General features: G+C 45.5%; 1 protein-coding gene across 1 annotated transcript; it reads right to left on the bottom strand.

Annotated features, from left to right (window-relative positions):
• Window positions 1-17,916: 17,916 nt before the first annotated feature.
• LOC121352638 (helix-loop-helix protein 13-like) lies at window positions 17,917-19,814 on the bottom strand. Its single transcript, XM_041465764.1, has 2 exons — window positions 19,367-19,814; window positions 17,917-17,954 (listed from the first exon to the last, which is right to left on the bottom strand). Exons 1-2 carry the CDS (start codon window positions 19,812-19,814, stop codon window positions 17,917-17,919), a joined length of 486 nt encoding a protein of 161 aa, XP_041321698.1.
• Window positions 19,815-27,768: the final 7,954 nt, after the last annotated feature.

Below are 27,768 nucleotides of genomic sequence, written 5' to 3' on the forward strand. Positions count from 1 at the left end.
TCACACAAAAATCCTGATTGCTGTTTCTTGCAAGTTGCAGTTTTCAATGTTTTCTCTTCAGTGTTTCTCACCACGAGGAAGTAATGAAATGTAGATATGTCTACGTTTTTAATTTGGAAATTAATGTGAATCTCCCAGTTTCTTTCAGGTCTCCCGCATTCTTTTAGGGGAACAATTAAATATGGAAAAAATCTTACTTCTTGTATTTTTATGTCTTTTTTAAAAGAACCCCATCTAAATCTTCATTTCGAAATAGTTACATAAACATCTCCCAGGTTTAGGAGAAAAGCAGAGAAATATTTCTGGGGACAAATTCTTCAATTCCTTTACTCTGTTCCCTTTTGCTTTTCCTTAGGGAAGGTCTCGCTGTCAGCAGAAAGGGGATAAAGCAGAGAAAATCGGGGAATGGAAAAAATAGATATATTTAAACTATATAACTTTTTCAAGTTATTTAAACTATTTAAACTTTTATCAAGCGATTCCTGGTTCTCTCCCCTGTTTTTCCCCCCTTTTTTTTTTTTTTTTTTTTTTTTTTTTTTTTTTTTTTAACTTTTTGAGGAAAGGAAGGATGAATGATCTTGGGAGGGGGTTAGTGCATGACAGATCCTTTCCCCTCTTACCCCCACTCTTGGCAAGGAAATGGAGTTCATGGCGAGCTGCAGAGGAAAGCACCGTTCTAGGGGAATTTTTGGGGTGGGAAAACTCGGCCCCCATGTCTGAGCAGACCTGGTGTCTCTTTGCAAGACCAACATCTCGCAGGGCTCCTTCCTGTTCCCACGTCCGTGCCAGCAGCCGGGCTCGGCGGGAGGATTTCGGATCCTGCGTCCTGGGAAGCCGGGAGCCAGCGGGGGATGGAGCTGCGGAGCTCCCTCTCGCAGAGCCCGCCTGGATCTGCAGCTCCAACACGCCCAGCCTGCTGCTGCTGCCGGGCTTGGCAGGTCTGCGTGCGGGGAACTCGCAAGGTGCCGTGCTACAGACACTTCGCTGGCTACAGAGAGAGTTTGGGCTCACCCTGGGTGTTGAATCCGGGTTTTCCCCCAAGGGAAGCCCCTTTGCTCTCAGGTTTGTTTTGGGACGTGCAGGATTCGCTCATGGGTGCAGTCTAACACAGATGTCAAGATTTGTTATTTCCCCGAGCCTTTCCTTCTTTTCCTATCAGCTTCTGCTCAGGGAAATCAGTGCAAGGGAGTGGAGGGAGTGGATTTCTGTGACTGTAGCTCAGCCTGCAAAAATTGCATGGCCAGTGACGCAGAACCAAAAGGCAGAAAAAAATCACCCCTCACCCTGATTTTTAACCCTCTGTATCAATCGGTTGTGGTCATTTGCTGCCAGCTGTCATTTTTGCTGTCACAGCTTGCATTTCACCTCCCAGCTTCCTGCTGTGTGCAGAGGCAGAACCTGTGGGCACTTCTCTGTACAGCTGGGGGAATCTGGGATGGACCAAACCCTGCTGGTCTGGTGAAAATTCAGCCTTGGCCTCCTGGGAGCCATTAGAGCTCGTCACTGGTTTAATCAAGAAGTTTAATGCCAGAAAGGGACTGTTTGATCTCTTGGACCTGGAGCACTTCGGTGAGACAATTCACTGAGGTGTTTGCCTGAAATATGTCACTCCCTACCTCTTCCTTTTTATCTTTACCTACTTTTTATTTCCCCCTGTGTTATTTTTCCTTCCAATCCTCTAAACAAGGTCCCCAGCAAAGAGCAGCATCCCTGCCAGGACGGACATGTCTCACCCAGCCCCATTCTGAGCCGCTCAGGCCGTGACAGCCTTCCAGTCCACTGACCCAGTGTGACAAGAGCAGTGCTGGCTCCTTCCCTGCAGTGACTCATAAGGACAAGTTATTAAGGTATTAAGTCCCAGGATGGGGGCCAAGAGGGTTCAGACACCGCCTGCACCACTCTTGCCGTCTCCGTCCTTCTCTGGGCCGTGTTTACACATCAGCTGGAAATTTCCTAAATAAGTTGATTCTATCCATCAACAAATCCCCTTCGGATAATGCACATTTCGTGGCAGTTTCCAGGGTTCTGCCTACAGGAGGATATAAAAACTCCTTTTGTCATAATATAGCCTCCTTGGCAGCTTGTAACTCAGTGGGAAAGGCTCTGGATTCCTGGAGGAGCGCACTGTGTCAGCGATTTTGGGGATTTCAGGCAGAGGGAGGCCTCACTGGGGAAAAAAAAGGAAAGCCCGAGCAGAACTGTGCTCTCCTTTTGAGATGAATGGGTAAAAATAAGGTTGAAGATTAAAAAAAGTGCGAGTAAGGGGTGTGAAAAGATGTTCTTGTCTTGGCAAATCCGGCGGGATTTTGTAGGAAGCGGGAGCACTGGGTGTGTGTCGGTCAGATTTCATCCAGAATGGAAACTCGAGGGAGCAAAGGCTTCCATGCACAATTTTCCCAGGGATTTTGTCACCTGAGCAAGGTGGTGGCAGCAGTTTCTCCATCCCTGAGTGGATGCATCCCAAAGGGATGCTGAGGAGCATCCAGAACCTGGGATGTGACGACATCGGAGACTTCCGTGGTCTCCAGTGGTGTCCCCAGCCAAGACTTCTTCCAAGAGTTTCCCATTCTTCTTTTTCCCAAAGAACATTTGCATTTCCAATGCAGTTTTTTTTGGTTTTTTTTTTTTTCTATGAATTCAGCTGATCCAACTCAACAGAACTCTGGTTCTCAAGTTCCCTGGTGAAGTCAATTCCCCTCATCCAATGATTTTTTTTGCATTATCAAAAGTGTTTTTCTGGAAGGGGTCTTTTTTCCCCAGAAATTTGAGTTCAGCTGGAAAAATGCTGCCAAAGGTGTTCAGAGGAGGTAAACATTTTTAAAATTTAAAACCTTTCCTTGCAAATTTATAATTTTCACTGGAAATCTAAGCCTCACAAAGTATGGAGTTGGGGAAGAAAATTTCAGCTGGGGACAGTTTTGTGGCTTTCTCTTTTTCTTTTTCATTCTTTTTTTTTTTCATTTTTTTGTTTTCTTTTCCCTTTCTCTTTTCATTTTTCTTTCTTCTTTCTCTTCCTCTCTGTATTTTTTTATTTTAAATTTTAAATCCACACAGAGCCCTGTTCTCTGCCTTCTCTCTGCCTATCTCCATAAAAACCCAGAGAGTTCATGTAACCATCCATAAATTGCACTGAATCATTTTCCTGCTGATTTTTCACAGGAATGGCTTAAATCTTAGTAGTTCAAACAAACAAACAAACAAAAAAATTAAAATACAATGATACAATGATTTCTTCATCTTCCTGCTTTTGCCCTTTGCTGATCTGCACACAAAAAGTATCTTTTCACACCAGTGCTGGAGATGTTGTGAGTGCCTCCCAAAGAAAATACTGCCAAAGAAGGGAAACTTTCATAAAAATTGAATCTGGCAATGTTGGTTTGGTTTTTTTCTTAAGGTCTTTTGTGTTTTTCTGGAACCTGTGGCTTATGGGATGGGTGAACCTTGGATGCTCTCAGATATGCAGTAGCTCTTCCCTGTGATGTTTTTAAGTGTGGAAGGGGCAGGTGATCCCTACTCTGAATTTCAGTTTGACAAAGAACTTGAAATGGCATTAAAAGGTGGGAGAAAATCCTAGGAGAAGAATTTAGGATGGGCCTTCCCAGCCCCTTGCCCAGGGAAGCAAAAAGCTGAACTCCTTGGGAAAGTGCTCTTGCGAGTGCTTTTGGTTTTTTAGCTGCCATATTAAAAATGAAAGAGAAAGATCCCCCAAAATATTTCTTTTTCATAAAGGGCCTTCTGTCAACAAGAGAAAAAGATAAATCAAAGGAATATTTCAGGCAGCTGCTTTTAATTAGCTCACGTGACTGGCTGGTGGAAGAATTAAATTAGAGCCGGTCGATTTTCTTCGGGAGCAGCGAAGGTGAGAGGCCGAGCGGGGCTTGTCCAGGTGTGGGGAGCCTCCCTCGGACTCCAGCACCTCCCAGCTGCTCCCACTGGCAATTTGGCATCTGCCTGGCCTCTGCTCAGCCCCATACCTTGAGCTGGGTTTATCTTACACACATTTACTGCCAGCCTTGGTGCGCTGGGCTGCCTGGCCTGCCCAGCCCCACCGTCAGCGCTTTTTTTGGGAGATAATTACCCCAGCTCAAAGCCCCCTCAGCCAATCGTGTCCTGCTATTCATGCGAGCTGTTTCATAATGCTGTTTTGAACCCTGTTGGTGGCATAATTAAGATTTAATTAAATACAGGAATAGAAACATGTTGTTCATTTGACCATCTGTGAGTCAATGACTGTGGTGGTTTTCGGAGTTTCTACGCTACATGCTGTTAGTGAGTGTTTCATATTATTTTCCATCTCCCCAACCATACTTGCACGTTTTCGGAGCCACCAAAGAGCCAGAGCAGATATTATGATGTTATTATAATCTTGTGTGGGTGATCATCTCTTTCTGCTGCTCTTTGTTATTGATCCTGTCCCTCAAATCAGGCCTCAAGTGTAGCTGGAGCTGCTGGGACCATGGGGAATGGGGATGCCAAAAGAAAGATGGCTCAATCCAAAGATAAAAAGGAAAAGGAGGGGAATTTTGTTGATTTGTTTTGTTGGTGAAATCTTCAAACAATAATAATAATAATAATAATAATAATAATAATAATAAAAAGAAGAAGAAGAAGAAGAATAACAACAATAGTATTTTTCTTAGTGTCTTCTACAGCACCTGGCACAAAAGCAGCCCAGGACAGACCTGGCAATAATCATGTACCCAAAGTGCACATCAGGACCACAGAGTGGCTCCTCCTCCAACCAAAGCACAGGAAATGTTGAGCTGATGTGCCCAAATTGTGCATTTTTCAGTTTGACAAAAACTCTTTGTGAGTTGGTGTTGAATATAAGTCACATCTAAATGAAAAGGGTGGGGTTTCCCCTAATTAAAACTGGTTTATTTCTGAAACTCTAGATGGGAAATATTTTGAGTTCAACAAAATATTATGAGGATAAATTTGGTTAAATGTTGTGTTTTTAAATAGTGTAAAATTCACCCTGAGCCAAAACTGAAACATTTTGTCTCAGATACAATGAAATGTCGTGTTTGATCGGGACATTTCCTTCCCTACTGTTTGCTGGCCTAAGGGATGAAAGTGAAAGAAGTTTAACTCAAAGAATATTGATGTCTTCTTGGATTTTTCTTGGGGAGGAAGAAAGAAGTGTGTCAACCACCCAACCCCAAAATAAATGCTTTACAAAGCTTGTGCTGAGGCACATAAGAAAGCATGGCAGGATTTTGCCTTTGCTCCTCTTGATTCCCTGTTTTACACTGCCAAATTTATCTACTTTTTAAATCACAATACTGCTTCAAAAATCAGAATTTTAGTGCAAAAATTCCTTTTTCTGTATTTTGTTTGTTTGTCTGTACTCACATTTTTTGGGTTTCTGCATTGGGGCACACATGAGGGTGACCAGTTGGGTTAGCAACAGTAACAGATACTTCCAAATATTTGAAAAAATGTTTGGGAAAATGAACATTTCCTGGAATTGGGAGGAAAATAAGTGGGAAAAACACTGATGGTTTATTTCAGACTCAACAGGAGTGGATCCATGTTTTTTTCTTAATAGATAAGTTTTGGTTGAAGTTCTGTGGTGATGTTCTTCCTAACAATGCTCCACGAGCATGTAAAGCACACGACTGTGACATCTCCTCTGCCTCTTAATTTATCTCAGTTCCACGAATTTTCAGAGCTCCAGGAATCATTGTTAGCTGCCATCCTCCTCCACCTCATTCCAGCCTCTTCCTAAATGGGAGGTGTAGAGGGATCCTGGTGTTCCAAAGGGACATTTTGGTCCCCACCATCACTGAGTGGTGACAACCACCCAGTGATCCCAACTTCCAAACCAATCCTACTCTTCTCCTGCTCCACTATGTCCCAAGCATCTCTGGCTCTGCTGCTTTTCTTTGTGCCTTTATCATCATCCAGGACACATCACGGACGGCTCGTGGCTTCCCAGGCCATCAGCAGGTTTTGGGAAAAGAGGATGGGATGTTCCAGGGAGCTGCAGGAAGGGACTGAGAGAAGGTCCTAAGGCAGCAAGGAATTGGTTTCGTACTTAGAGATAATCTCATCCCCATTTTAATGGTGTTTGGAAGTCCCTGCTGGGCTCAGTCCTACTCTGTGGCAAGCCCTGAGATTTGGCAGGTGCTGGGACAGCAGGAGTTTCAAAATGTTTTGCAATCTGTCTCTGCTCCCGTAGAAATTGCTGTCTTGGAAAAATCCCACTTTTGTTTCAACTGGTTGCCCTAAAAAATGAGCGGAAAGGGCTCATTTTGCCCCCATTGAGTGGCCCTGGCCAATGGGACGATGATGGGACATTGCTCTTCTCCAACCTCGATTTCCAGCAGCCAGGAATTTGGCTCGGCACTGGAGCCGAATGGAGCCACCGGCCCCATGCTGGGATGAGGATGGACAGGGTCCAAGGCACTCCGACCTTCCCAGCCCCACAGGCCTCTCCTCTGCTCCAAAGCGTCCCAGGGATGAGCAAAACTCTGGGAAATGCAGAAGAAGCTCATAAACACCTGAAATCCTTTTCAAAGGGCACAGAGAGAAATTTATCGCTCAGTGAGAGCTGTAATTTATTCCAAGTGTTCAGCCTATGATTTGAATATTATTTGACTTTGGAATATCTTTTCCTTTAAAAAAAAGCCCCAAACGCACACAGTGCATGGATATTTCTTGTCCTCAAAGTGGAGCTGAGCTACATTCTTGCCATCCCTTTAACTCATCCCTGACACGGTGTATTTACAACAAAAAACACACATCCAGCACGTGTGGCTGTGAAACAGAATTCCCTCTGGGAGAATTTGCCTCTGGACAGATGTGGTTCAAGTCACCTTTCTGTCTGACAGAGTAGATGAGCTCCGGGAGCCCAACTTCCATAGGCAAGGAATGATGAGAGGCAGAAACGGGAGCTGCCGTTATTCAGATTTTCACCCTTTCCCAGTTGCTCTTAGAAATTGCCATTTTAAAAGGTTTCTATTTTTCTCAGCAAAACTAAATTTTCTGTGTAAAAGGGTGTTTGGTTAGGTTTTTCCCCTGTGTTTTGAATCCAAAATTAGGACTGTAAAATCAGAAAAACACCATTGGTTATAAGCAAAAGTCGGCTCGGCTTTTATGAAACATTTTTCGTGTGCCGTAAAATCAGCATTTGGCTTCTAAAAACCTAGATATTTCGGAGGAAAACTTTGCATTAATATTGGGATGGGTACATCTAATTTCATTTTTTAGAGTCAGGATTATAAATCTAATTAGACTTTAAAGTAGAATTCTAATTAGGCTTAGAATTCTAATTAGACTTAAGATTCTGATTAGACTTGGACTTAGAATTATAATTGTACTTGGACCTAGAACTGGAATTCTAATTAGACTTAGGATTCTGATTAGACTTGGACTTAGAATTATAATTGTACTTGGACCTAGAATTGGAATTCTAATTAGACTTAAAATTCTGATTAGGCTTGGACATATATTTATACTTGGACTTACAATTCTGATTGGACTTGGACATAGAATTATAATTAGACTTGGACTTAAGATTGTAATTAGATTTAGAATTCTGATTAGACTTGGATGTAGAATTATAATTGGACTTAAAATTCTGATTAGATTTGGACTTAGAATTCTAATTAGACCTGGACTTAGAGTTAACATTCTAACCAGCCACTAGAATAAGAAAGCTGACGGGCATTTCCCTTGCAATAGCTGCAGTTTTCAGGCATTTCTGAAGCTGTAACTTCATCTCTGACCTAGGGGAGGGAAGTATTTGAGCCTGGCTTTATTTAGGGTCCCACTTAATCCCTCTCTGAGTGTGGAGGGTGTAAAGATCCCATGAGCTCTGGTTCTGAGGTGGCCGAGACCTCGCTGAGGTTTTTCTCTCTCTGCACTGAGATTCCCTGAGCTCGGGGAGCTGCTCAGAGGAAATAGATCCGTGCATTATCAAGTAATTCCTGGGAACTGGGCTCAGTTGCAGCAGTAATGCTTTCCAGGCTCGTGTCTCAGCTACCACCTATCCACAGGGCGTCTTCTGAACCTGCCTTGACTCCTGCATCGCTTCGAAAATGCAGGATTTTGGGAGGAATATTCCCTTTCCGATGTTTTTCTCCTCCCTAAGTGGAAATGTCAGTGTTTATTTGCGAACGGCCGAAGAATGCTGTGGGGTTTTCTCTTTCCTTTTTTCCCCTCAGGTGTTTTTTTGGCACAGCTACAGTGTGATTTAAGATAAATAAATAAATTAAAAGATAGGCTCAAATATTGAAAGCCCCGCCGGTGTGGCTGTCAGAGGGACCCCTCCCGACAGCACCCCCGCTCCTCTCCATTACCGTGACGCTCTCCCATTTTCCTCTGAACTCTGGCACTCCACATTCCAGGAGACTGGCACAAACAGTGTCTTTATTCCGAGGGAAGGCCGCTGGGTCAGGTACCTCACATCCTGGATCAATAAAGATGCCGGCAAGGCTGGCTTCCCCTTCCCGGGATCACTGCGAGCGGGGTCTGCTGTTGGAGGTCTACGGAAGATGCCGAGGGCTGCTTTGTGCTGGAGGTAGGAGAGCAGGGAGGGAGCCTTGGCTGTCTGCTGTCTGTGCAGGACTGCACGATGTGCTCGCATCCTGACAGGTTTGGAGCCACGTGCCTGCGTTTATCCAGGCTTTCTCCTGCCCATGGGAAACTTTGGGATCGCAGCAAGCCGTGGGTTAAAGCCTCGTGCCTCTATCTCTGCTGATAAGAGCGTTTCCTGTGTTTAGGCACAGTTTAAACTGAACTTTCCAGGTGGAAGGAAGGGTTATTCAGCCCTGTGAGTTACGATAAAGCTTATGTTCAGAATATCCTGTCCCGTGTCCAAGCGGGCAAAAGTCAGTTCCAGATTCGGGCTTTTTACGGGATCAAAGAGGGTCCAGCCGCGGTCACTACAACAGTGTGCGGACTGAACATTTGGGAACACCGCTCCCTGTGCCTGAAACCTGGTTTTATACCTAACATATCGTTTGGGATAAATTGTCAGAGCAGCAGGTGTGTTATTCCAAGTCTATCTTTAATTTGATGTGCAGTGAAACATTTCGAAGTGCTCAGATGTCTTGTAGAGAAAGATGCCAGGAAAGAGTGAAGTGGTTGCATCGGATATGAAATATGAATAAAGGGGGTTTTGTTTTGTCTCTGTCTTCAGGGAAGCAGAGAAAGAAGAGGTCTCCTCCAAGACGAGTATATTTCTATGTTAAAAATAATTTGCCAAGCAGAAGTAAAATGATGCTCCGCAGCAGCGGAACAAAACAAAATTCTTCCATGAGCTTCCCAGTAGAATATATATTTTTTTAATTTAATGGAGTTAATCCTTGTTTGTTTACCTTCTTGATTATATTAACCAGCAAGGTAGTGATTAAAGGCAGGAGTGTAGCTCATGCTAATTATATTTAAAGCCTCTGAACCTGTTTCTTTTTAGTTAGCGATGATTACAATAAACACACCTGCACTATTTTACAAGCAGGCTTGGCCCTGGCTTGGGGTGCCAGGAAAGGCCAGGATTTAACCCTGCTTGGCAGTGCCCTCATACAAAGTGGGGTTTTTCCAAGGAATATGGGAATTGCGGTGTGGAGGGACTGGAACGAGTGGCTGGGCAGGTCTTGATTGAAAATAAAAATGGATTAAACACTAATTAAATTCACTGTGTCCCTCAGCAGGTAAAGCAGAGGCTAAATGTGCCCTTGTGTGAACGTTCATGAGTGTGTTGGTCAACATCAAGTGGCTCTGCAGGACCCGTTCTGGTCTTAGCCTAAACCAGTACAAACCATTGCCCCTCCTGGTTTATACAGGAGCTGGCTGCCTTAATTGTGGAGCACAGAAATATTCTCATAAAAAGAAAATTTCTCCTTTAGAGTGCCGGGTTTGGGTTAAGATGTGGGGGTTTCAAACAAAAATAAGACTCGCAGAATTTAATTCACCGTGGCAGAGTGGTTTGGGGAGATAACATCTTCTATTCCTGCTGTTTAATTAAACCCAGATTTTTATTTGCTGTACCTTTTAATTAAAGAGGAATAAGATATTTGCCCTCCTAAGGCATCTGGTTGATTTTATAAAATGATGGGGTTTGGGGTTTTTTTTTTGGTTTTACTTTCTAGTTTGAGATTGAAATGCACCACTCTGCTCCAGCATATTTTTTATTGAAGAGAGGTTAGGCAGCTTTTCTTCAGCTCTGGAGGCTGGGAGACAGCCACAGCCATGAAATTCGCCTCCAGATTCGAGCTGATCTGCTCACAAAGCAAGGAGGAATAAAAAAAGTCCTCCCTGCAGATGTGGACTTGAGCTAGGAATAGGTACCAACTTAACAGATATCACAAAGCAGAAGAAGGGGAAAAAAATTCAAGTAAGGCAAAAAACCACTTCCCTTGCTATTTATCCAGGGGCTTAAATTTGTTTAAGCAGTGAGAGTATTTTAAAAAAGTACTTATTTTGCGTTCATATGGTAGTGATGAATTAAAACAAATTCCCTGAATGCTTTTTTAATGTGGTTTTTAAACTGCTTTTTACTGCTTGGAAAAGATCAGTATTTATATTATTATGAATTTGATCTCACTATTTGAGCTAAACACCTCTACAGGAGAGGCTGCTCGGCTCTTCCATGTTTAATTTTATGAAATCTCTCAAAAGTTAAGGGCAGCATGTTTCAACCTCAAAATAAGATCAGATCTCTTCAGATTTCCCTTGAATGTTCCACATTATTTTGTAGGGCACAGTTCTTCCTCCACATTATTTAAAATACCTTGAAAGTTGATAATTTCTGATTATTTTTTTAAAAAATATATATCAGTGACACTTCCAAGGCTTTTCCAGCTTCTTCCACCGATTTGATTTCACAGTTTCATGGGATTGCAGAGTTATTATTGATTTTTAACACTATGAATTCTCTGGGAAGGTAGCAACCACGTATTACTTTCATTTTGCAGAGTGGTTGAGTTCCAACCCTGGCTCGGAGTCGCGTGTTTTCCCGATGTTTTACCCCAAGGAGAATGGTTTGGCTGTGGAAGAGCAGCACCAGGAACGCTTCACAAAGATGTAAGAGCCGGGAGAAAAATATAATGTGGAAAAAAGAAAACTGAGTTATTGAAAGAGCTTTTTTTTTTTTTTTTTTTTTTTTTTTCTGGTTTTTGTTTGGCTCGGGGATTTTTCACCCCCTGGAAGCAGATCCATCACTCTGCTGGGGCAGTGTTATGTTTCTGAGCCTGAAATTCCTGTCACGATGCGGCAGAAATCCTACCCCGGGGTGTCAGAAGGAGAGTTGGATAGTGCCTGTTGGAAACATACTGATAATATGGAATTACCTTCCTGGAAAAAGTGGATTTAGGAGTGCAGCACGTATTCCAACAGCAGAAAGGAAAACTGATAAGCCTGTAAGGTGTTGATCCATCCCAACACAGGAGTTTATCCTCTGTGCTAATTGCACCCTCATGTCAGCTCTGCCTAATTTAAGTATAAGCCAGGCTTCTTTTTAAACGTGTGCTTTGTAGCTTCCCTGGCCTGATAAAGCGGGATTAAATGCTGCAAATCTGCCTGTTGGATGTGCAAAAATCAGTGCAAGGGGTCCTTGCAGCTGGGAAGTTTTGCCTTGTCTTGCTGCATCACCCAAAATGCTTGAATGGGTTGGTGTGCACTTCCTCAGGAGGGGGAAATTATGGAATGGAGATAATAAATGCAGTACCAGAAGTGTCTGTGATGTTTCAAACAGCACCAGGAGAGAGGTGCTGGCTGGAGAGCGTCTCCGAGCCAAAAACCTTGGGAACCGCAGGCCAGAATTCCAGGTACCCGAACAACGGGAGAGTTGGACGCTTGTTGAAAAGCAGGTCTGGGATTAACTCCGTGCCTGAGCCCGGTGCTGTAACCTCCAATGATGGCTGTTCCAGTTCATATAAGTTTATTGTGCCCCGGAGAGCCGCGGCACCGCGGGCTGGGGAAAGCGCTCCCGCATGCTCCAGCGGGGGAGCGGGAACGCGCTCCCTTCTCAGCAGCTCACTTAGCAAAAATGCCTTCCCTGGGCATTTTGCTAAGTGAGCCAGAGCCACGAGCTGGGAATGGGGTTTGGATAAGACTTGTCTGTCAGTGGGACTTGTTGCTGGAAGGGCAGAGAGAAGGGAACGCGCCGGGCACCGGAGAGGCTGCAAGGAAAGGCCCACCAGGCCAATGTCACCTCATGACGGATAACAATTCCTGATCTCCGTATGGAAGGCTTTATTATTCCCTCTTTTCCTATGCCACGTTTCCAGGAGACAGGGACATGAGTGTGAGCACACCCCAAAAAGCCAAAACCTGGGATTGCCCTTCCTGTTGTTCCATTTCCATCTTCGTGCAGCAGTGTCTGACGGGAACAGCCTGGGCTAAAATTTTCCATGCTCAGTGTCTGCCTCAGCCTGATTATTTTTGGAAAGGGCTTTTGGAGGAGATGGCTTAGCCATCCCTGGGAGTGGGATCAGAGAAAGAGGCATCTCGCCATGATGCAAGCACTTCCAAGATGAGAGCAGAGACAATGCTGTGCTGCTTCCTGAGGGTGTTCAGGATCAGTGGATGCTCTGCCTGAAGGCTTTTTGTGCCAGCTCATGGCATCTTGGCTCCCTTAGAGAAGTACTTCCCTAATATTTCAAAGCATTCAGGCGCTGCAGAGGAGGGCACTGTAAGGCTAATTTTTTTTTATTATTACTAATTTTTATTTTTTTATTATTTATTAATTTTTATTTTTCTATAATTCTCTTTCTCTATGCAAGGTGTGTAAACAGGATGTGGAAAGATGCATAAAAACGTCTTCGGAAGGATAAAACACAAGGGTTTGGGGTGAAGAGGCATAAAACATGATCTAAGTGCAGGGATAGATAGCAGTGCACAGCCTTTATATGCAGTTTTTGCAGCAGATGTTTCTGTTCACTCCGCTCCCCGAGGTGATGATCTGCTTTCCGTGGTCTGAGCTGGAGCAGGGATGCCGGCAGGAGCCATCCTCTGCTTTTGGAAAGGCGGGATTGTAATCCTGGACCACGAGAGGGCACTGCCTGCAGCTGGATTCCCCTCAGCTCAAACCCCGGCTTGGATAGTGGATCCAAAACATTATCTGCTTTTATTCCCGTCCCCCTCTCCCCCTCTCCTGGCAAGGAATTATCTTTGAGATTGGAATCGCTTTGGCGCTGGAGTTTCCCTGTTCAGATGCACTCGGGCTTCAGCAAACAGACTGGGTGGGAGTCATCTAAAATTAGCCATCGTGGTGGAAATTACACTTTGTTCCCACAGAAGGAGCTGATGTGGCTTGGAAGACTCTTCCCAAGGCCACATCCGGGGGGCCTACACATGGATTTATTGTGGGGGTGCAGTTGGGAAAGCTGTTGCAAGGGGACTCCCACAAGTCATTCAGGACGCTGAGCCAGCTCTGAAAAACCACCCCAGTGACTGTTTGCCTCTTTTGCCACCTGTGCAAAGGGACTGTCCTGCTCCAGGGTGTAGCTTGGACCACAGGGAGGGCTGGATCCGCTCAGGGAACAGGTTCATTGCTTCCCTCCCAGTGTCTGACCCAGGAGCAAACATCTTCTGCCACAGGACAGCAACCCTCAGGCTGCTGCGAGCTCCTCCTGCTGATTCCCTGGGCCAGCCTCCCTGGGTCATATCCCATGCACATGGAGAGCATGGACACAGCCCAGGAAATCCTGTCCCAAATGGCCGTCACTAGGTTTGAAGGTGAATGAAGGCTGGGATGAAGTCCCTGCCATCCCACCTGAGGGCACACCATGGTGGTAGCACTCTCCAAGCGAGGGATTTTGGGCATGAGAGCTACAGAGAAACTTCATTCTTCTCTGCAACAGGAAGGAAACGAAGGAAAGAACATCTGGGAGCTCCTTCATTAGCAGCAATTTTCCCAAGAATTCCCATTCCATCCCTTCCCTGGGAGGGTGGGCAGGCCCTAGCACAGGGTGCCCAGAGCAGCTGTGGCTGCCCCTGCATCCCTGGCAATGTCCAAGGCCAGGTTGGACATTGGGGCTTGGAGCCACCTGGGACAGTGGAAGGTGTCCCTGCCATGGCAGAGGTGGAATGGGATGAGATTCAAGGTCCCTCCCAACCCAAACCCCCTGCATGGGCACTTTCCAATATCCCAGGTGGTTCAGAAATGAAAACTTGCTGTTGTGGGTCTGTGGCCAAAAAAAAAAAAAAAAAATTAGAAAACCAAATTGTCCTTTCACTCCCAAATTGTCCCTGAAACTACCAACACCTTCTCAAAAGAACAGCTCCCAGTGGAGATGTGATTCCTTTTGTTCCAGAGTTTCCAGGTTGATGGAGAGCCACAGAGTATTGTTCCAGAAAGGGTCAGCAGTTTACTTTTGGAAGAAGGAAGGTGTAACAAATAATTCTCACATTTCTTGGCAAGGAGAGTGGTGGGCTGGAAATGGGGCTCTGTTTGGAATGAGCAATTCTCCTGCTGCTCTCAGGCCCTTCAGCTGCTCCTCAGAGTCTGGAGACCAGGGCAGAACTCCTCAGCACCTCCTGGCACCCTTCCATGGGAGATTTGGCTGTGGAATTGCAAAGGAAGCAGGGCTGAGGAAGACCAACAAGGTGGAGCCTGACCCTCGAACCAGGTTGGTCATGTGTATTCCCTGTTTGGGAATGTGCTGATGGACTGAGGAGCCTTGGATAGGCCTTCATAAAGTCATCTTAGTGTTTTGATCTGTGCAAGGGTGTCTGGGCTCCTGTACAGTCAGGTTGTGTGTGTACACTATAGGATTTGTGTAATTTATTCCTGGAATAAAATGTCATGGTTCAGGACGTGAGATGAAGGAACAGAAAAATGAGGGTAACTATCAGTTCTCTGACAGAGAATCTCACTGTGCTGCCAGTCAGGCTGTTGGCAGGTGAGTTGTGACCCAAGGAATGAGCCAGAACTCTGAGGGGAGAGGATGGGTGGACATGGAGCATATCCACAAAGTCCACCCTCAGCAGTTACCCTGGACTGGCATGGAGTGGAAATGTCCAGCACAGAAATAATTTCCCCCTCATCTTTCTGCCTGGTAGTCCACATCCAGGAGCTGAAGTTCAATCAGAAAAGTGCAGGGTTGTTCAAGAACAAATGTGTGTCCAGCCCTGGAGCTATTCAGGAATGGCTTTTCTGGAAAAAATTCCTAAAGAGCCAATCTGCTTTTGCTCAGTTTAGCAGGAAGGGAGCCATAGCTCCAGCTTGGCTTCTCTCAGCTAGAGACAGCCAATGTCCTCTTGATTTGCTTTTATGTACCTGAAGTTAATGGGACCATCAGAGACTGGCCTGATTCTGTGGCACGTTCAGCATTTCAGCGGCCAGTTGCATCCAAATGATTTAACAGCACATCACCCAAAAAGCAACCCTTGCTTTAGCAATTTGGGGTAGAGCATCAGCTGGAAGAGCCTGGCAGACTCCAGGCAGCTTGGGGAGGGCAGGCAGAGGCGGTCTGTCCCCTCCAGGCTGCACCAATGGGCATAAATCAAATGTGGCTTTGCTGAAGGTGATGGAATGGAACCGGTGTCAACCATGGTGTGTGTGAGGAGAAACATCTTCATCAGCGGCAATAAATGTATTGACCCCCTACTCATTGATTCAAGAGCCCAAGGTTAGGGTTTCAGCTCCCAAAAGGAATATTTTATTTCTGGTTTTGACTTCAACCCAAGTTGAACCCTAGTCCTTACATATACTGCTGCAGGGTTTATTTGCTGCGGTTTTTCCAAGCTCAGAGTCATCATCGAACTCCAAGAGCTTGTTCCTCAAAGCCCTGCTTTGTGTGATCATCACATTTGTGTGACGATTCCTTGACAGCAGCAGAGATAGGTGGGAGTGACCCCACAGCAGGCAGAGCTTGCCAGCCTGCAGGCCCCATCCCAGCTGGCAAATCCTGTAGGAATCCCATGGTGGTGCTGGTGGAACTGGGCTGTGGGAAGCTCAGCAGATATTTCTGTCCATCCTGACATTGTTATTTGAGTGTGGAGCACCAGTGATGGGTGTTTGCACCTCAGGAGGAGGCTTTATCTTCCCTCCTCAGCTGGAGGCACCATGTGGAGGAAAGGCTCTGACCCAGGACAATTCTTCCTGCTCTATCATTATGATGCTTTTGGTACCAATGGCTTCTCCAGGTTTGCTGCCCATCCAAACAAGCAGCGCCTGAACCTGAAAGATCCCCCAAAATCACCTTTCTGTGGATGTGCTTCCTGCTGCTACTGCACACATCCAGCTTGCTTCCAAAGCCGTTATCCAGGATTTCTAGGCTGGAGCAAAAGGCAAAGAAAGAGATTTCTGCTTGTAACCAGGTGCCTGCAGCAAATATTTGTTTCAGGGCATGGCATTATTATCCCTGTGCCCAGCAGAAAGCTCTGCTGCAGGGTAGAGAAAAGCAGGGCAGATTCAAATCTTTGAAATGAGGGATATCTGGAGACAGGGATTCCGGATGCCCAAAATTGGCTTGGGGTAAAGGACTTTTTAGTCCTGATGGGAGATGATTCCCCCACCAGCCATGACAGCCCTGGGGAGGCATTTTTGTACCCTGATGATTGGGGGGTGTCACCTGAGGGCTCAGGCTGAGGACAGCTTGGCAGGAGGAATCCCAAATCCCTGTTGCCCTCAGTGGGACCTTGGAGAAATAAAGATCCTGTTGAAAATCCATGGAAAGCCCTACTGGGATTATTTGGGCCACTGAGATGGGTATGGAGCTCTCAGCCCTGGCTTGGGTCCCACTGAGCCCTCATCTCACCAGGAAGGTGACAATGTCATAGCTGCTCCAGTGACATGTTGATGACATGGAGGATCAGCATTTCCAGAGTAGAGAAGGAGGTAAGAGTAGAAAAATGCATTTTCAGGGTTTTTTTTTTGGTTTTTTTTTGTTTTGTTTTTTAAGATTTTTATCTTTTCAGGTACTGTTTCCTATAAAAATTCATCCAATTGTCTTAAGCGGGTGAGAAAACAGAGTCAAAATTTGATATTGAATGTTTTATTCTAAATTGACTGAAATACATTGTTGCACCTAAGGTGAAATTCCCCTTTTCATTTTGACAGAAAAATTGAAAAGCTAAAAAGGTCCTTCACAGTTTCCTCCTCTACGGCCCCTCTTCACTTTCCCCAAAGCCAGAAGCAGAGCAAAAGCTCAGCTCCTGATGTGCTTTTGCTTCATAGAGATGGGAGATGTGAGATGAACTAATGAGAATGATAAATTATAAATACATTTTATTTTCTTTCCTGCTACAAAATGCCATGATAAAGAACATTAAGGTAGAATGGTTTCAGATTGAGAGTGGGCAGGCCCTGGCACAGGGTGCCCAGAGCAGCTGTGGCTGCCCTGGGATCCTGGAAGTGTCCAAGGCCAGGCTGGACATTGGGGCTTGGAGCAGCCTGGCATTGTGGAAGGTGTCCCTGCCTGTGGCAAGGGGTGGGAATGAATGTCAGCTTTAAGGTTTCTTCCACCCAAACCTTTCTGAGATTCTGTGAACTCATGAAAAACTTAGGATATCTACAGATATCTCACCTCCTGGACTTTCATGGTCTCTGAATCACTGGTGACTTTCACAACCATCACCCTGGATATCTTAAGCCAAGCACTGGATTTTCACAGGTTGCTTAGCTTTTTTTCTTATGTTCTTGTTTCTCACATGCTGGAAATGGGATTTGGACATAATCCTCATCCAGTGGAAGAAAAAATGTTGGGGCTGTGGTTGTGCTGGCACTGGTTGTCAGTGTTTTGCTGTTCTTAAGTGAGCGCAAGTCTATCAGCAGTGAGAAAGAGAAGCAGAAGGCCCCAAAGAGCGATGAATCAGCCGAGAAAGAGGCTGGGTGCTGGGAATGTGGTGGGGAAGTGCTCTGGGACAATGAGTGAGGTCGTTGGCGCCGCATTCTCTGCAGTGCTGGGAATTGAGCAGCTGGTACCCAGCACTCCAGGTTTTGCTGCCTTTAAAGGCCTTTCCTTAATCCCACTTTACCCAGGACAGGCGGGCTGTCAGATCTGCACAAGGGAGAGAGGAAAACACGGTCATTTCAACATTTAAATTAACCTTCAACAAGTCAACTATCCAGCCTCTCCAGTAGAAGAGCCTCATTCAATTGGATCTTTCCAAGTGGAGATCTTCAGGACAGGAAGCATGGAAAAAGAGGGATCCCAATGAGAAATATTTGTGTTCTTTAAAATATGTTAAAAGTGGGGGAAGCTGGCCACTAAAATACAATTTTTTATTGTAGTCAAGAGAGTTATAATCAGGGGTGTATCAGGAGTCATTTTCCCAGTCATCCAGATAATGGAAATTAATAGGAAAGAAGAAAAAACTGGATTAAATTTCTTTCAAGTAAACTGATTGCTTTTCCTCTGCTGGCTCTGTCCCTTTAGCACTTCCCTGTAATACAAAAGAGGAATATTTCTATTCACTGACTTTTCTCTTTCTTACTTGTGCTGTACTTTCTGAGGGTTCATTTTGAAGGCCCCATTCCAAGATCCAAAGGAACACATACAGTAAAGGAACAGAGTTGGAAAGGGGATTAATTAACTTAAAATGCAAAGTACCAAGAACTACTCTGCTCCTCCCTGCTCTAAGCAGCACAAAACCTGTTGCCTTCTGAGATTGAGGCCCTGTGTTGGGCAGTTTGGGCAATTTCCCATCTTGACCACACAATGGCCTGATGAAAAATACATTCTGGAGGAAGAAAGGCCTAAATTCATTCCAGCTAAGTCAGAGATTAAGTACAAACCAAACAGAAAACTGAATAACAGCCCTCCACTTTAAAATAGAAATAATTATATAAGATTATAAATTGCAAATAGACATTTACTTCCCCATATTTTGAAAATAGCTTGAAATTTGAACACTCTGTCTTGTGCATCCTGGTTCATGTGTTGAACCGTAACCTCTGAGAAACTCTAGGTTACTGGAACATCTGTATTTTAAGAAATTAAATGCTGTTTGTGTCCAAACCCAGGTGTTTTTGTCAGTCAAGTACAAGCTGAAAAAACCTTCCAAAGAAACATAGGAAATGTCTAAGGGCTCCATCAGAAAAGAACAATTTTGCACAGAATTTTTTTTAAAGTCTAAAAAAATATTTTGAGAGTAAAAATATTTCCTCTTTGTAAAAAGAATCTTAGCAAGTTGCTTTTGGATGGTGGAGGGGGCGATTTTTAAAAGAAAAGAAATTTTTTAAATGTTTAAAATTTTTAAAATTTCTTTTTCAAAGAAAAAAATTCCTCCTTAAAAGAAAGTTAGAGAAGAGGGAGAATTATGATTTTCTGCTGCAACTTGATTGAGATTTCCTCTCTTTGAAGGTCATTTCTATGCCATTTCAGAGCTATTTGGGTGTGACAAGCGACTGCCCCAAATCAGCTCCCGAGGGTTGCTCTGCTCCCCCGAAACACCGCCCGCCCTCGCTCACCGCTCGTGTTCCAGGCCAGGCGCTGGGGGCTTCGGGCGCCGCTCCTCAGGCACTGCTCCACGTAGGCCTTGGGGTGGCAGCCGGACAGGAGGATGTCCCCGAGCAGGGCGATGTAGGCGATGGCCAAGCGCAGCGTGTCGATCTTGGAGAGGCGCCTCTCGTAGGGGAAGGTGGGCACGCGGCCGCGCAGCTCCTCGAAGGCCGCGTTGATGCTGAGCATCCGCCGGCGCTCGCGGAGGTTGGCGGCGCGGCGCTGCCGGGGCTGCCCGGGGGGCTCCGGAGGGACTGGGCACTTGTCCAGCTCAGCACCCCCTGGTTCTGTCCGGGAGGGCTCCGCCAGGCACTCCAGGAGAAAGTTCTCCAGCTGAGTGTCGGGATCTGGCGGCTCCCAGAGGAGAGATTCCGCAGTGGGGTCTCCCTCCTCGAAGCTGTAGCAAAGCTCTTCCATGCCCTGGCCCGCCAGGCTCAAGAGACACTCACAACTTCAGGTTAAACTGGTTTATCAAGAAAATGGGGTTCTAATCTCATTAACAACCCCCACCCCAAGAAATGCGGGCACGGAGTTCTGGTTGTGTACTTGGGGAAAGTTATAGAAAAATTTTCCACAGTTGCAAATCCAAGTGGTACTCAGGATTTAAATACTTCATGTCTTCTCAGCAGGAAATACTTCATGGCTCCTCTTCTCCTCTCCAAACTAATTAGTACACGTGCTTCCCTTTTTATTAGCTGTCCACTGCAAAACAATATGAATGAATTGAAGACAGAATGAGATTTCTATTGTCTTTCTCCTGGAAAATCCATTGAAGCAGTTATTGAGCCCTTCCACAGGTCCACTCTCTCCACCTCCTGTTTAGAAGAGGTTCACAGAGGGATTGTGTTTGGTGAGGAGTGGTTGGAGGAAGGAACAAAATAGTCCTTTATCTTTTGGGTGAAGCATTAATAGCTCTATAAAATGGGGACAGAAAAAAACGCTATTGTATTGCTGTCACAAACACACGGTCCTGTGTTTGACAGCACAAGACAGGGGCATCTTCTGCTCCTCTGGAGAGGGAAGGTGTGGGATGCACTGCTGGGCAAAACTGGGGCACAGTAGTACCTCATTAAGTGAGCCAACACCCCCTCCCTCCTTTGGCTGCTGCATTTCCCATCTACACTTGAATGAATCACACATTTGCTCTTTGGGTGTTCAATGCTCTGTCGCACACCAGGGCTGTAAAACCACACAGGGCGCAGTCCTGGAGTGGTGGAGCAGGTGGGCCACACCCCTGGAAGAGCTGGAAACTGGGAGAGCAGCAGGTATCCAGCACGGCAGGCATGGGATGGAAGGTGTTAAGCACCACCAGAGCTTTAGGGCAGGTACATAATGTGTGTGCTTCGTTCTCTTTTATTTCCACAATGCTTACGGCCAATGTCTAAATTAATTCAGAAATAGTTCAAGTCATATTTTTAAGGACTTGAGTGAATGGAAAGTAATCATGTTTAAAGTTAGAGCAAGCCTAAATGCTTTTCCTGAAACAGGTCATAAAGGACTTTTATAAAGGGGAGCCTGTGCACAAAGTCAACAGCTTCAGGTAAAGAACCAGAGAGCAGAAAACGACCTGCATTTATCCTGGATCCCGGGAGATTCTCAGGTTCTCCATCTAACAGTGTCTTAGGGTGTAGTCCTGGCAACTTTGCCTTGGGAAAAGAGGGATTGACTTTAGGATAAGGCACAGGCTGTTAAGGTCCCGTCTTAGCAACCTGGCATTTTCCCTTGTGGCAATTCTACTTGTCCCAGGAATCTTAAGGCAGCAGAAAACAGGCTACAGGAAAGGTTCTTGCAGAGTAGTTGTGAGAAGGTGACACTTTAGGAAACATTAGGGCTGCCTTTGTTCTTCCCGTTGTGCAAATTAAACAGGAAATCCATTAACCGTAAATCTGCGTAAGAAAGGAAAATGCCAAGTGTGACAATTCAAGAATCATTAGGGTTGGAAAGTAGAGGACAAATGGCTGTTAAATAATCCGAGTTTGTCTTGCTTCCTCTGGTCAGCTCAGGGTGGGAATTTTGTGCTGGTTTTGTACAAAGAACATGATTTGTTCTGATGCCAGCATGCCAAAGAACACAAAATTTTGGTGTAGTGAAAGTTCATGGTTCAGACACTGAACCCCAACAAGGATCAGGGAAGGAGGGGATGGATGCAGGAATGGCCACAGTCAGAGGTGGCAGAGCTGAGCCTTGAACTGAGAGTGATCAGTGTGGAGTTCACTCTGCAATGTGATTTCTTTGAAATCACGGAATCATTAAGGCTGGAAAAGGCCTTTAAGTTCATGAAGTCCAGCCGTGACCCCAGCTGTATTTCCCAGTGTCCTGTCCAAGCAATGCTCCCAGAAGAAACCACTCAGTCCACGTTCTCCTCCAGATACTCCTCCAGCTCCCCAGTCACTATGGAGCCGGGCATTGGTGGTGCTCATCTGGCACAAGCAGAAGACATTTGAAAATACCAAACTGGGGAGAGGACAGCTCCTGGGAAGTGCTCTGGAGGAGGCACTTGTCCACTGGGAACAAGGGGCAGAGAGCAGGGGGCTCAGCAGATAGTTGGATGAGTTTTGTATGCCAGGTTCCCCTCTCTGAGCAGATGCTTCCCTCCCAGATCCATCACTGCTAGCAGTGTAGCCTGGGGATATGTCTGGCTCCACAGATGCAGAGCAGATGTTCCAGCAAACCTCCTTTTAGCATGTTCAAGGGGAATTTGGCTCTCTTGAAGAGACTCTGGACAAAGCAGGAGGGGGAAGGGGAGGGGAAGAAAGAGAAAATAAGAAAAGGTTTCCCCTTGGAAAGCCAGCTATGAAAGAGGTCGGGTCTCAGGAGAGAAGACGAGGTTCCCATCCCTCACATGAGCAGCCCTCACCACAACTCCAGACCTGCTGCTCTCCCAGGGTTTCTGCAGCTCTGCTCATCAGAGAGGGAGGGAATGTGCAGATAATTGGGCTAATTTTTCACCTGTCTGGAAGTTGTTGGTTAAGGAATGTCCCAAAGGGATTGAGGGAGCAGGGTACCACCCTGAGCAGGAGTGCTGTTGCTTGTGATGTGTTGTTATAATTTCAAGAGCTGCTCAACTGCTGTTTTCTCCCGAAGCCCTTCAGCTCCAGTGAGATCCAGAAATAACATTTGACTGCTGGTCATTTTTAATCAATAGGGTCTGATGAAAGCAAATTCTTGAGTCAGGAACTCTGCCCTGGATTTATGTCTGTGATAGGCAACGAAGCCATCATTGTTTGGGTTTGGATTTTCCAAGTCTGGATATCCACATCTGCCTTTAAAAACTTTCCTATCATGCTGGGAATGCCTTTCTCAGCCTTGTCCGCCTTCCTCTGCCATCTACACAAATCCACCCACAACAAACACTGTGATTTCATGGATTTTTGGGTACACACCTGCTTTCAGGAAATATTTCCACTGCAGTATTTTTTTTCCTTTCCAGTGCCTTAGAAGCTGGAAGCTGTTACCATGTACCTGGATCTCAAAGATAAATGGGTCACCTGAGGTTATATTGGAAGTAGATTTTTCTCTCCCCTTCTTGTCCCATTTGCTTTATTTCCGACTCAGCTTGGGGAACCTTCCCACTGATAAAACTGATAATTATTATTAATACTTGCTGCTTTCTTTTTTTTTCCTGGGAATTCAGCTTGAATACGTTTCCATCATCTTTAATTGCTTAATAAAGGGAGTCAGCCCTTGGCCTGGACAAAGAACAGATGGAGAAAGGACCAGATGCTTCACTTTCAAGTGAGATGACTCCAAAGCACAAGTCCATCATGTCATAGCTGCTAATCCAATGTTACACTGTGCAGCTCATCCTCAGAACTGGGAATTGGGGCCCAGATGAGCAGGGAAGAGCAGATGAAAGTTACAAAAAAAATCCCAGGGAAGGCTTTATCCAGGTGGGACTGTGCAGCTCATGGTGGCGTGGCTCCCTCCACATGTGTGAGTGAAGGCACTGCCAAAATGTAGGTACAGAGGGATCTCCAGGGACTGGCTGGTGGAGCTGCCTGGAGTCCCAGCCAGAGGGGTGGACACCAAGGTCCTGGAGCTCCTCTGGAGCCACCAGCCAGGCCTGGGACACCTGAATCACTGGGCACACGGTTTGAAAACAGCTGGGGGCAGGAAAAGTGCAAGTATTATCATTTAGCCATGGAATGTGCTGCTTTTTAACCTGAAAGGATTGTGGATGTGAGGACATAATGAGAAGCAGAACAAGGATTTCCAGGGCAAGAGCATTTCAAAGGGCTAATGGCTGTTCCTGGGATGCTCCAGTAATTGTGAAGTGAAGCTTTGCAGGATGTTGATTTAAGTGAAAAGGTAACAGGACCTTTATTATTTGCTGGGTAGAAACCTCAGATGTCAGAGATTGTGGAGGAAGACACTGGTGAGTGGTTGTTAATATAACTTTGATTTATTTTAAATGTAGAATAAATGAGTCAAGGTAGTCTCTGCTTTAAATGCCTTTGGTGTTTAAAAGTGAACACCGTCCCCTTAACCTTTTGCAGAGTTACAGAAAGTTAATCCCAGTCTCCAGGAGAAGGAAGGTATTTTCTCTCGTAAAAACACTCACTGGAGGTTTTCCCTTTCTCCAGAGCCTTTTACGTGTTGGGAGTTGACCTCTGGGCTCCTGCTGCCAAGGGATTCCTTATCCAAGTCACTGCTCTGTGACTGCTTGTGTGAGGGAATGGTCATTTTAGGGAGATGCCAGCCTGTGCTTTGATCTCAAGGGTGTGGAAGTGTTCATGGAGCTCCTGAAGGAAAATGGTTTTCCTTGTGGAATGGCCTTGGGAAAGTTGCTTGCCCAAAGAAGCTGTGGCTGCTTCATCCCTGGAAATGTCCAAGGCCAGGTTGGATGGTGCTTGGAGCAACCTGGGATAGTGGAAGGTGTCCCTGCCCATGGCAGGAGGGTGGAATGAAATGAGGTTTCAGATGCCCTCCAACCCAAACCATTCCCTGATTCTATAATGCTTGAACCATCTGAAACATTCCCGCCAACAAGTTAAAATAATGCTGGGATTGCAGATAATTCCCATTAATAACCCTGTGTCCATATTCAGTGAGAAATATCTCTAGGGCGAAGGAAGCTTGTCATTCCTGTGACATGCTGTTCTTAGTGGTTTTGAGTATCTCTGAGTGGTGACTTTAGGTACCTTGCTCACAGAAGGTTTGGGTTGCCTTTGTAGAAAACATGTTTTCTGCAAGATGCTTGTACAGTTTTTATTGAGGTTGGTTACCCATCCCTGGAGCCCCTTCTTTAGGTACAAGAAATGCTGAATATCTGTGGGTTTTGTCATCATTACTTATTGAAAAAAAAAAAAAACACAGGAAAAAAAACCCCCAACGCACTGTCTCCCATACCTGTTCCAGGGCATTTTTCCTTAGTCTTCCTGCTTTCCCTAAGGAGGGAGCTGATGAGGAGACACAGCTGGAAACAGCCAAAAGGATGAGACAGAGAAGAGACCCGTGCTTGTGCATCCTCAGCCTGCAGCCCTGCCAGAAATCTCGTGCTCTTTCCCACTACCGTGCGCCTTTTTGGGGTTTTGGAGCCCGAGTCTCCCACTGGGCCCCTGGAGGGCAGAGCCTGTGTCGCTACAGGACACAAAACAACACAACACAGACTCACTGCTCTTTCCAAGGTAAAAAGGGAAGTTCATTTTCTGACTCCAACATTTATAGATTTCCAAAAGTGACAGTGGATTGGAAGGTGAAAGTGCCACCTCTCCAATGACACTGGACAAACCAACAGTCAAATTTTCCCTCTTCCATAAAAGAATGCAAAACAATAAGTTATTTACATAAAGATTGTGAGAAAGTTCGTTACAAGAATGTAAACATCAGAAGGCTTAGAAAATCTTAAAAAATCAGGGTGACAAGCCTGCAGCCCAGGCAGGGGCTGGGCTGGGACCCTTTTCCCAGCTCCCCCCATCCCTGCTAGCTGCACCTGCAGAGCTGCCCCTGGGAATTGTAAATCCCACAAGTGGCACCTCATAAACCTGCCTGGAGAGCCCGGCTCTGCACACAGAGTCCCCCAGGCAGCTTTACAGAGTGATGCCTGCTTGACTGGCAGCTGTTGCTGCTTTATGGAAAGCCAGATCCCACATGTTCCCACTAAAAACCGGCAACGGCGGCTTGGGAAAACTCCCCGCCCGCATGAGAGGCCTCGGCCCCACTCTCCATCTGGAAGATGGCTCTTCCTGGCTTTTTCCAGGCACCTTGGATGTGCCTTGGATGCGATTCAGTGCCTTGGTTGGCTCTGTGGACACGGTGGCAGGATGGAGGACAGCCTAAACCTGTTTCTCATGGAGAGCTGTCACGCCAGGTTATGGTGATGCTGAACTGGGCACAGAGGGGAGGGTTGGGTTGCTTTGGGATTTTTTTTTTTTTGTTTTGGTTTTTTTTTTTTTTTTGTGTTGCAGAAAAGTATTTTCAAAATTAAGGGGCAAAAAAAAAATCAGAAATCTGGGAACGAGTTTGGGTGCCAGCTGTGATGACAAACTAGTCTGGAAGAGAAAATCCCATCCCAAATCTGGACAAAGAAAGGAGCAGATGGGGGCAACTGGAGGTTCCTGCTGTAACCTATGGAAAGTGCAGAGATTAAGTCTTAAAACAATTTTGGAAGCACTTGGATGGGCTATTTATTGAGGACCGTTGGTGAGGACACCACTCTGGAGCTGAATCCCACGCCAGCATGTTCTGCCTGGGAAGTTTGGGATGACCCACATCATGGGATGCTCAGGGATGATGATCCCACTCTATTTTTCAGTGTTTCCTCCTTTTTCCAGCTGGCAGGCTGGATCAAAGAGGAGCCAATGCCCTCTGACAGACAAGTGTCACAGCCATGAGGGGGGAACCAGAGTCTGGGAAACAACCACCAAAGGGTCTGGAGACGTGGGCAGATACTTTTTTCCCGTCTTTATTCAATAAGACCCCAGGTAAGTTTATTTACTCAGGTTTTGGCCACGGGAGTGTCTGCAAATGCCCAATTCCTTCTCCACCCTTGTGCATGTCTCCTCGGCTGCCTGGTGTTCTTCAGGCTGCACCCTCAACCCATGTGGAAAAAAAACACTGACATTTCAAAGAGGGCCAGGGAATCTTGAAGGTTGGGAAAGCCCTCCAAGGTAATCAAGTCCAACCTTTGACTGAACACCCCATTATATCACAAAGTGCCATGTTTCTCTGTTTTCTGAATACTTCCATGGGTGGTGACTCCACCACTTTCCCGGGCAGCCTGTTCCAACACTTGGCCACTTTCAGTGAAGAATTTTTTCCTCTATTCAACCCGAACCTCCCCTGCCAAGGGGGCGTTTTCCCTTGTCCTGTTAATATTTCCCTGGGAAAACAGGCCAACCTCACCTCCATGGTCAATAATTGCAACCACAGCACAAAGCAGCCACAGCTCCAGAAATCCCTAAATTGTTTGGTGGAGGCTGAAGGAGTATGCCAGGGAAATTATCAGTAGATTTCTGTGCTCTTTCCGTGAGCATCCAGTGCTGGCAGAGTGTGGAATTCCTGGACAGGCACAGTGTTGCTGCTCCTGTGAAATTCAGGGACAAGTATCTTATAATGCTGAGCAGAATTGGTCAACTAGATGATGATGTTACTTTGAAAAAACTTCCTCTCTTTTCCATCTGAGTGCATTTGGGGAATGCTGCTTGTCTTTAGGGTTATGTATTCTGATTTTCCCACAAAAAAAAAAAAAAAAAAAAAAAAAAAAAAAAAAAAAAAAAAAAAAAAAAAAAAAAAAAAACTGAAATTTTTATCAAACACTAGTTTTACTTCTGTCAAGTCACACAGTAGGTTGTTTTTTTTTTTTTTCCCCAAAAAAAAAAAAAAAAAAAAAAAAAAAAAAAAGAGAGAAAAACAACAACAAAAAGAAATCTGAGATTTTCATGCAATCTTCTGCTTCAAAACTTGGCACTTGGAGAGAACTATCAAAAACTATTTGTCAGGCACTGACATTTGAGTCAGTCTTCAAGGAATTTGAGATTTCTAGAGGTAATGAAGGAGGCTTAAATATGGGAAATCTCTGGAGAAACTCATGTGCTCTGGGGAGTTCTGGGTGAGTTGTGTTGAGAGCAGTTTTTGGAAAGTGGAGCTGTGAGTTCCACTGACAGGAATAACAGAGCATGGAGAGATGTTGTGCAACACTTCCAGACCTCAAAGGCTCAGCAGCTGCCCACATTCCTGGGCAAAGCTTGGCTCAATTTCATTCTTTATTTTTGCTGGAGATGTGCACTGGGGTGCTGCTGGTGAGTGGGTCATGAGCTGGTCTCACTGGCCCAGAGGGGCCACGGGACATCCTGATCTTACGGATAGCCTCTGAAATGGAGAATAATACTTTATGCATTGAAAATCTCATTCCCAGATGGAGAAACTGAAG

The sequence above is a fragment of the Pyrgilauda ruficollis genome, unplaced genomic scaffold (genome assembly GCF_017590135.1).
Source record: "Pyrgilauda ruficollis isolate IOZ18807 unplaced genomic scaffold, ASM1759013v1 scaffold191, whole genome shotgun sequence".
Taxonomy (NCBI): domain Eukaryota; kingdom Metazoa; phylum Chordata; class Aves; order Passeriformes; family Passeridae; genus Pyrgilauda; species Pyrgilauda ruficollis.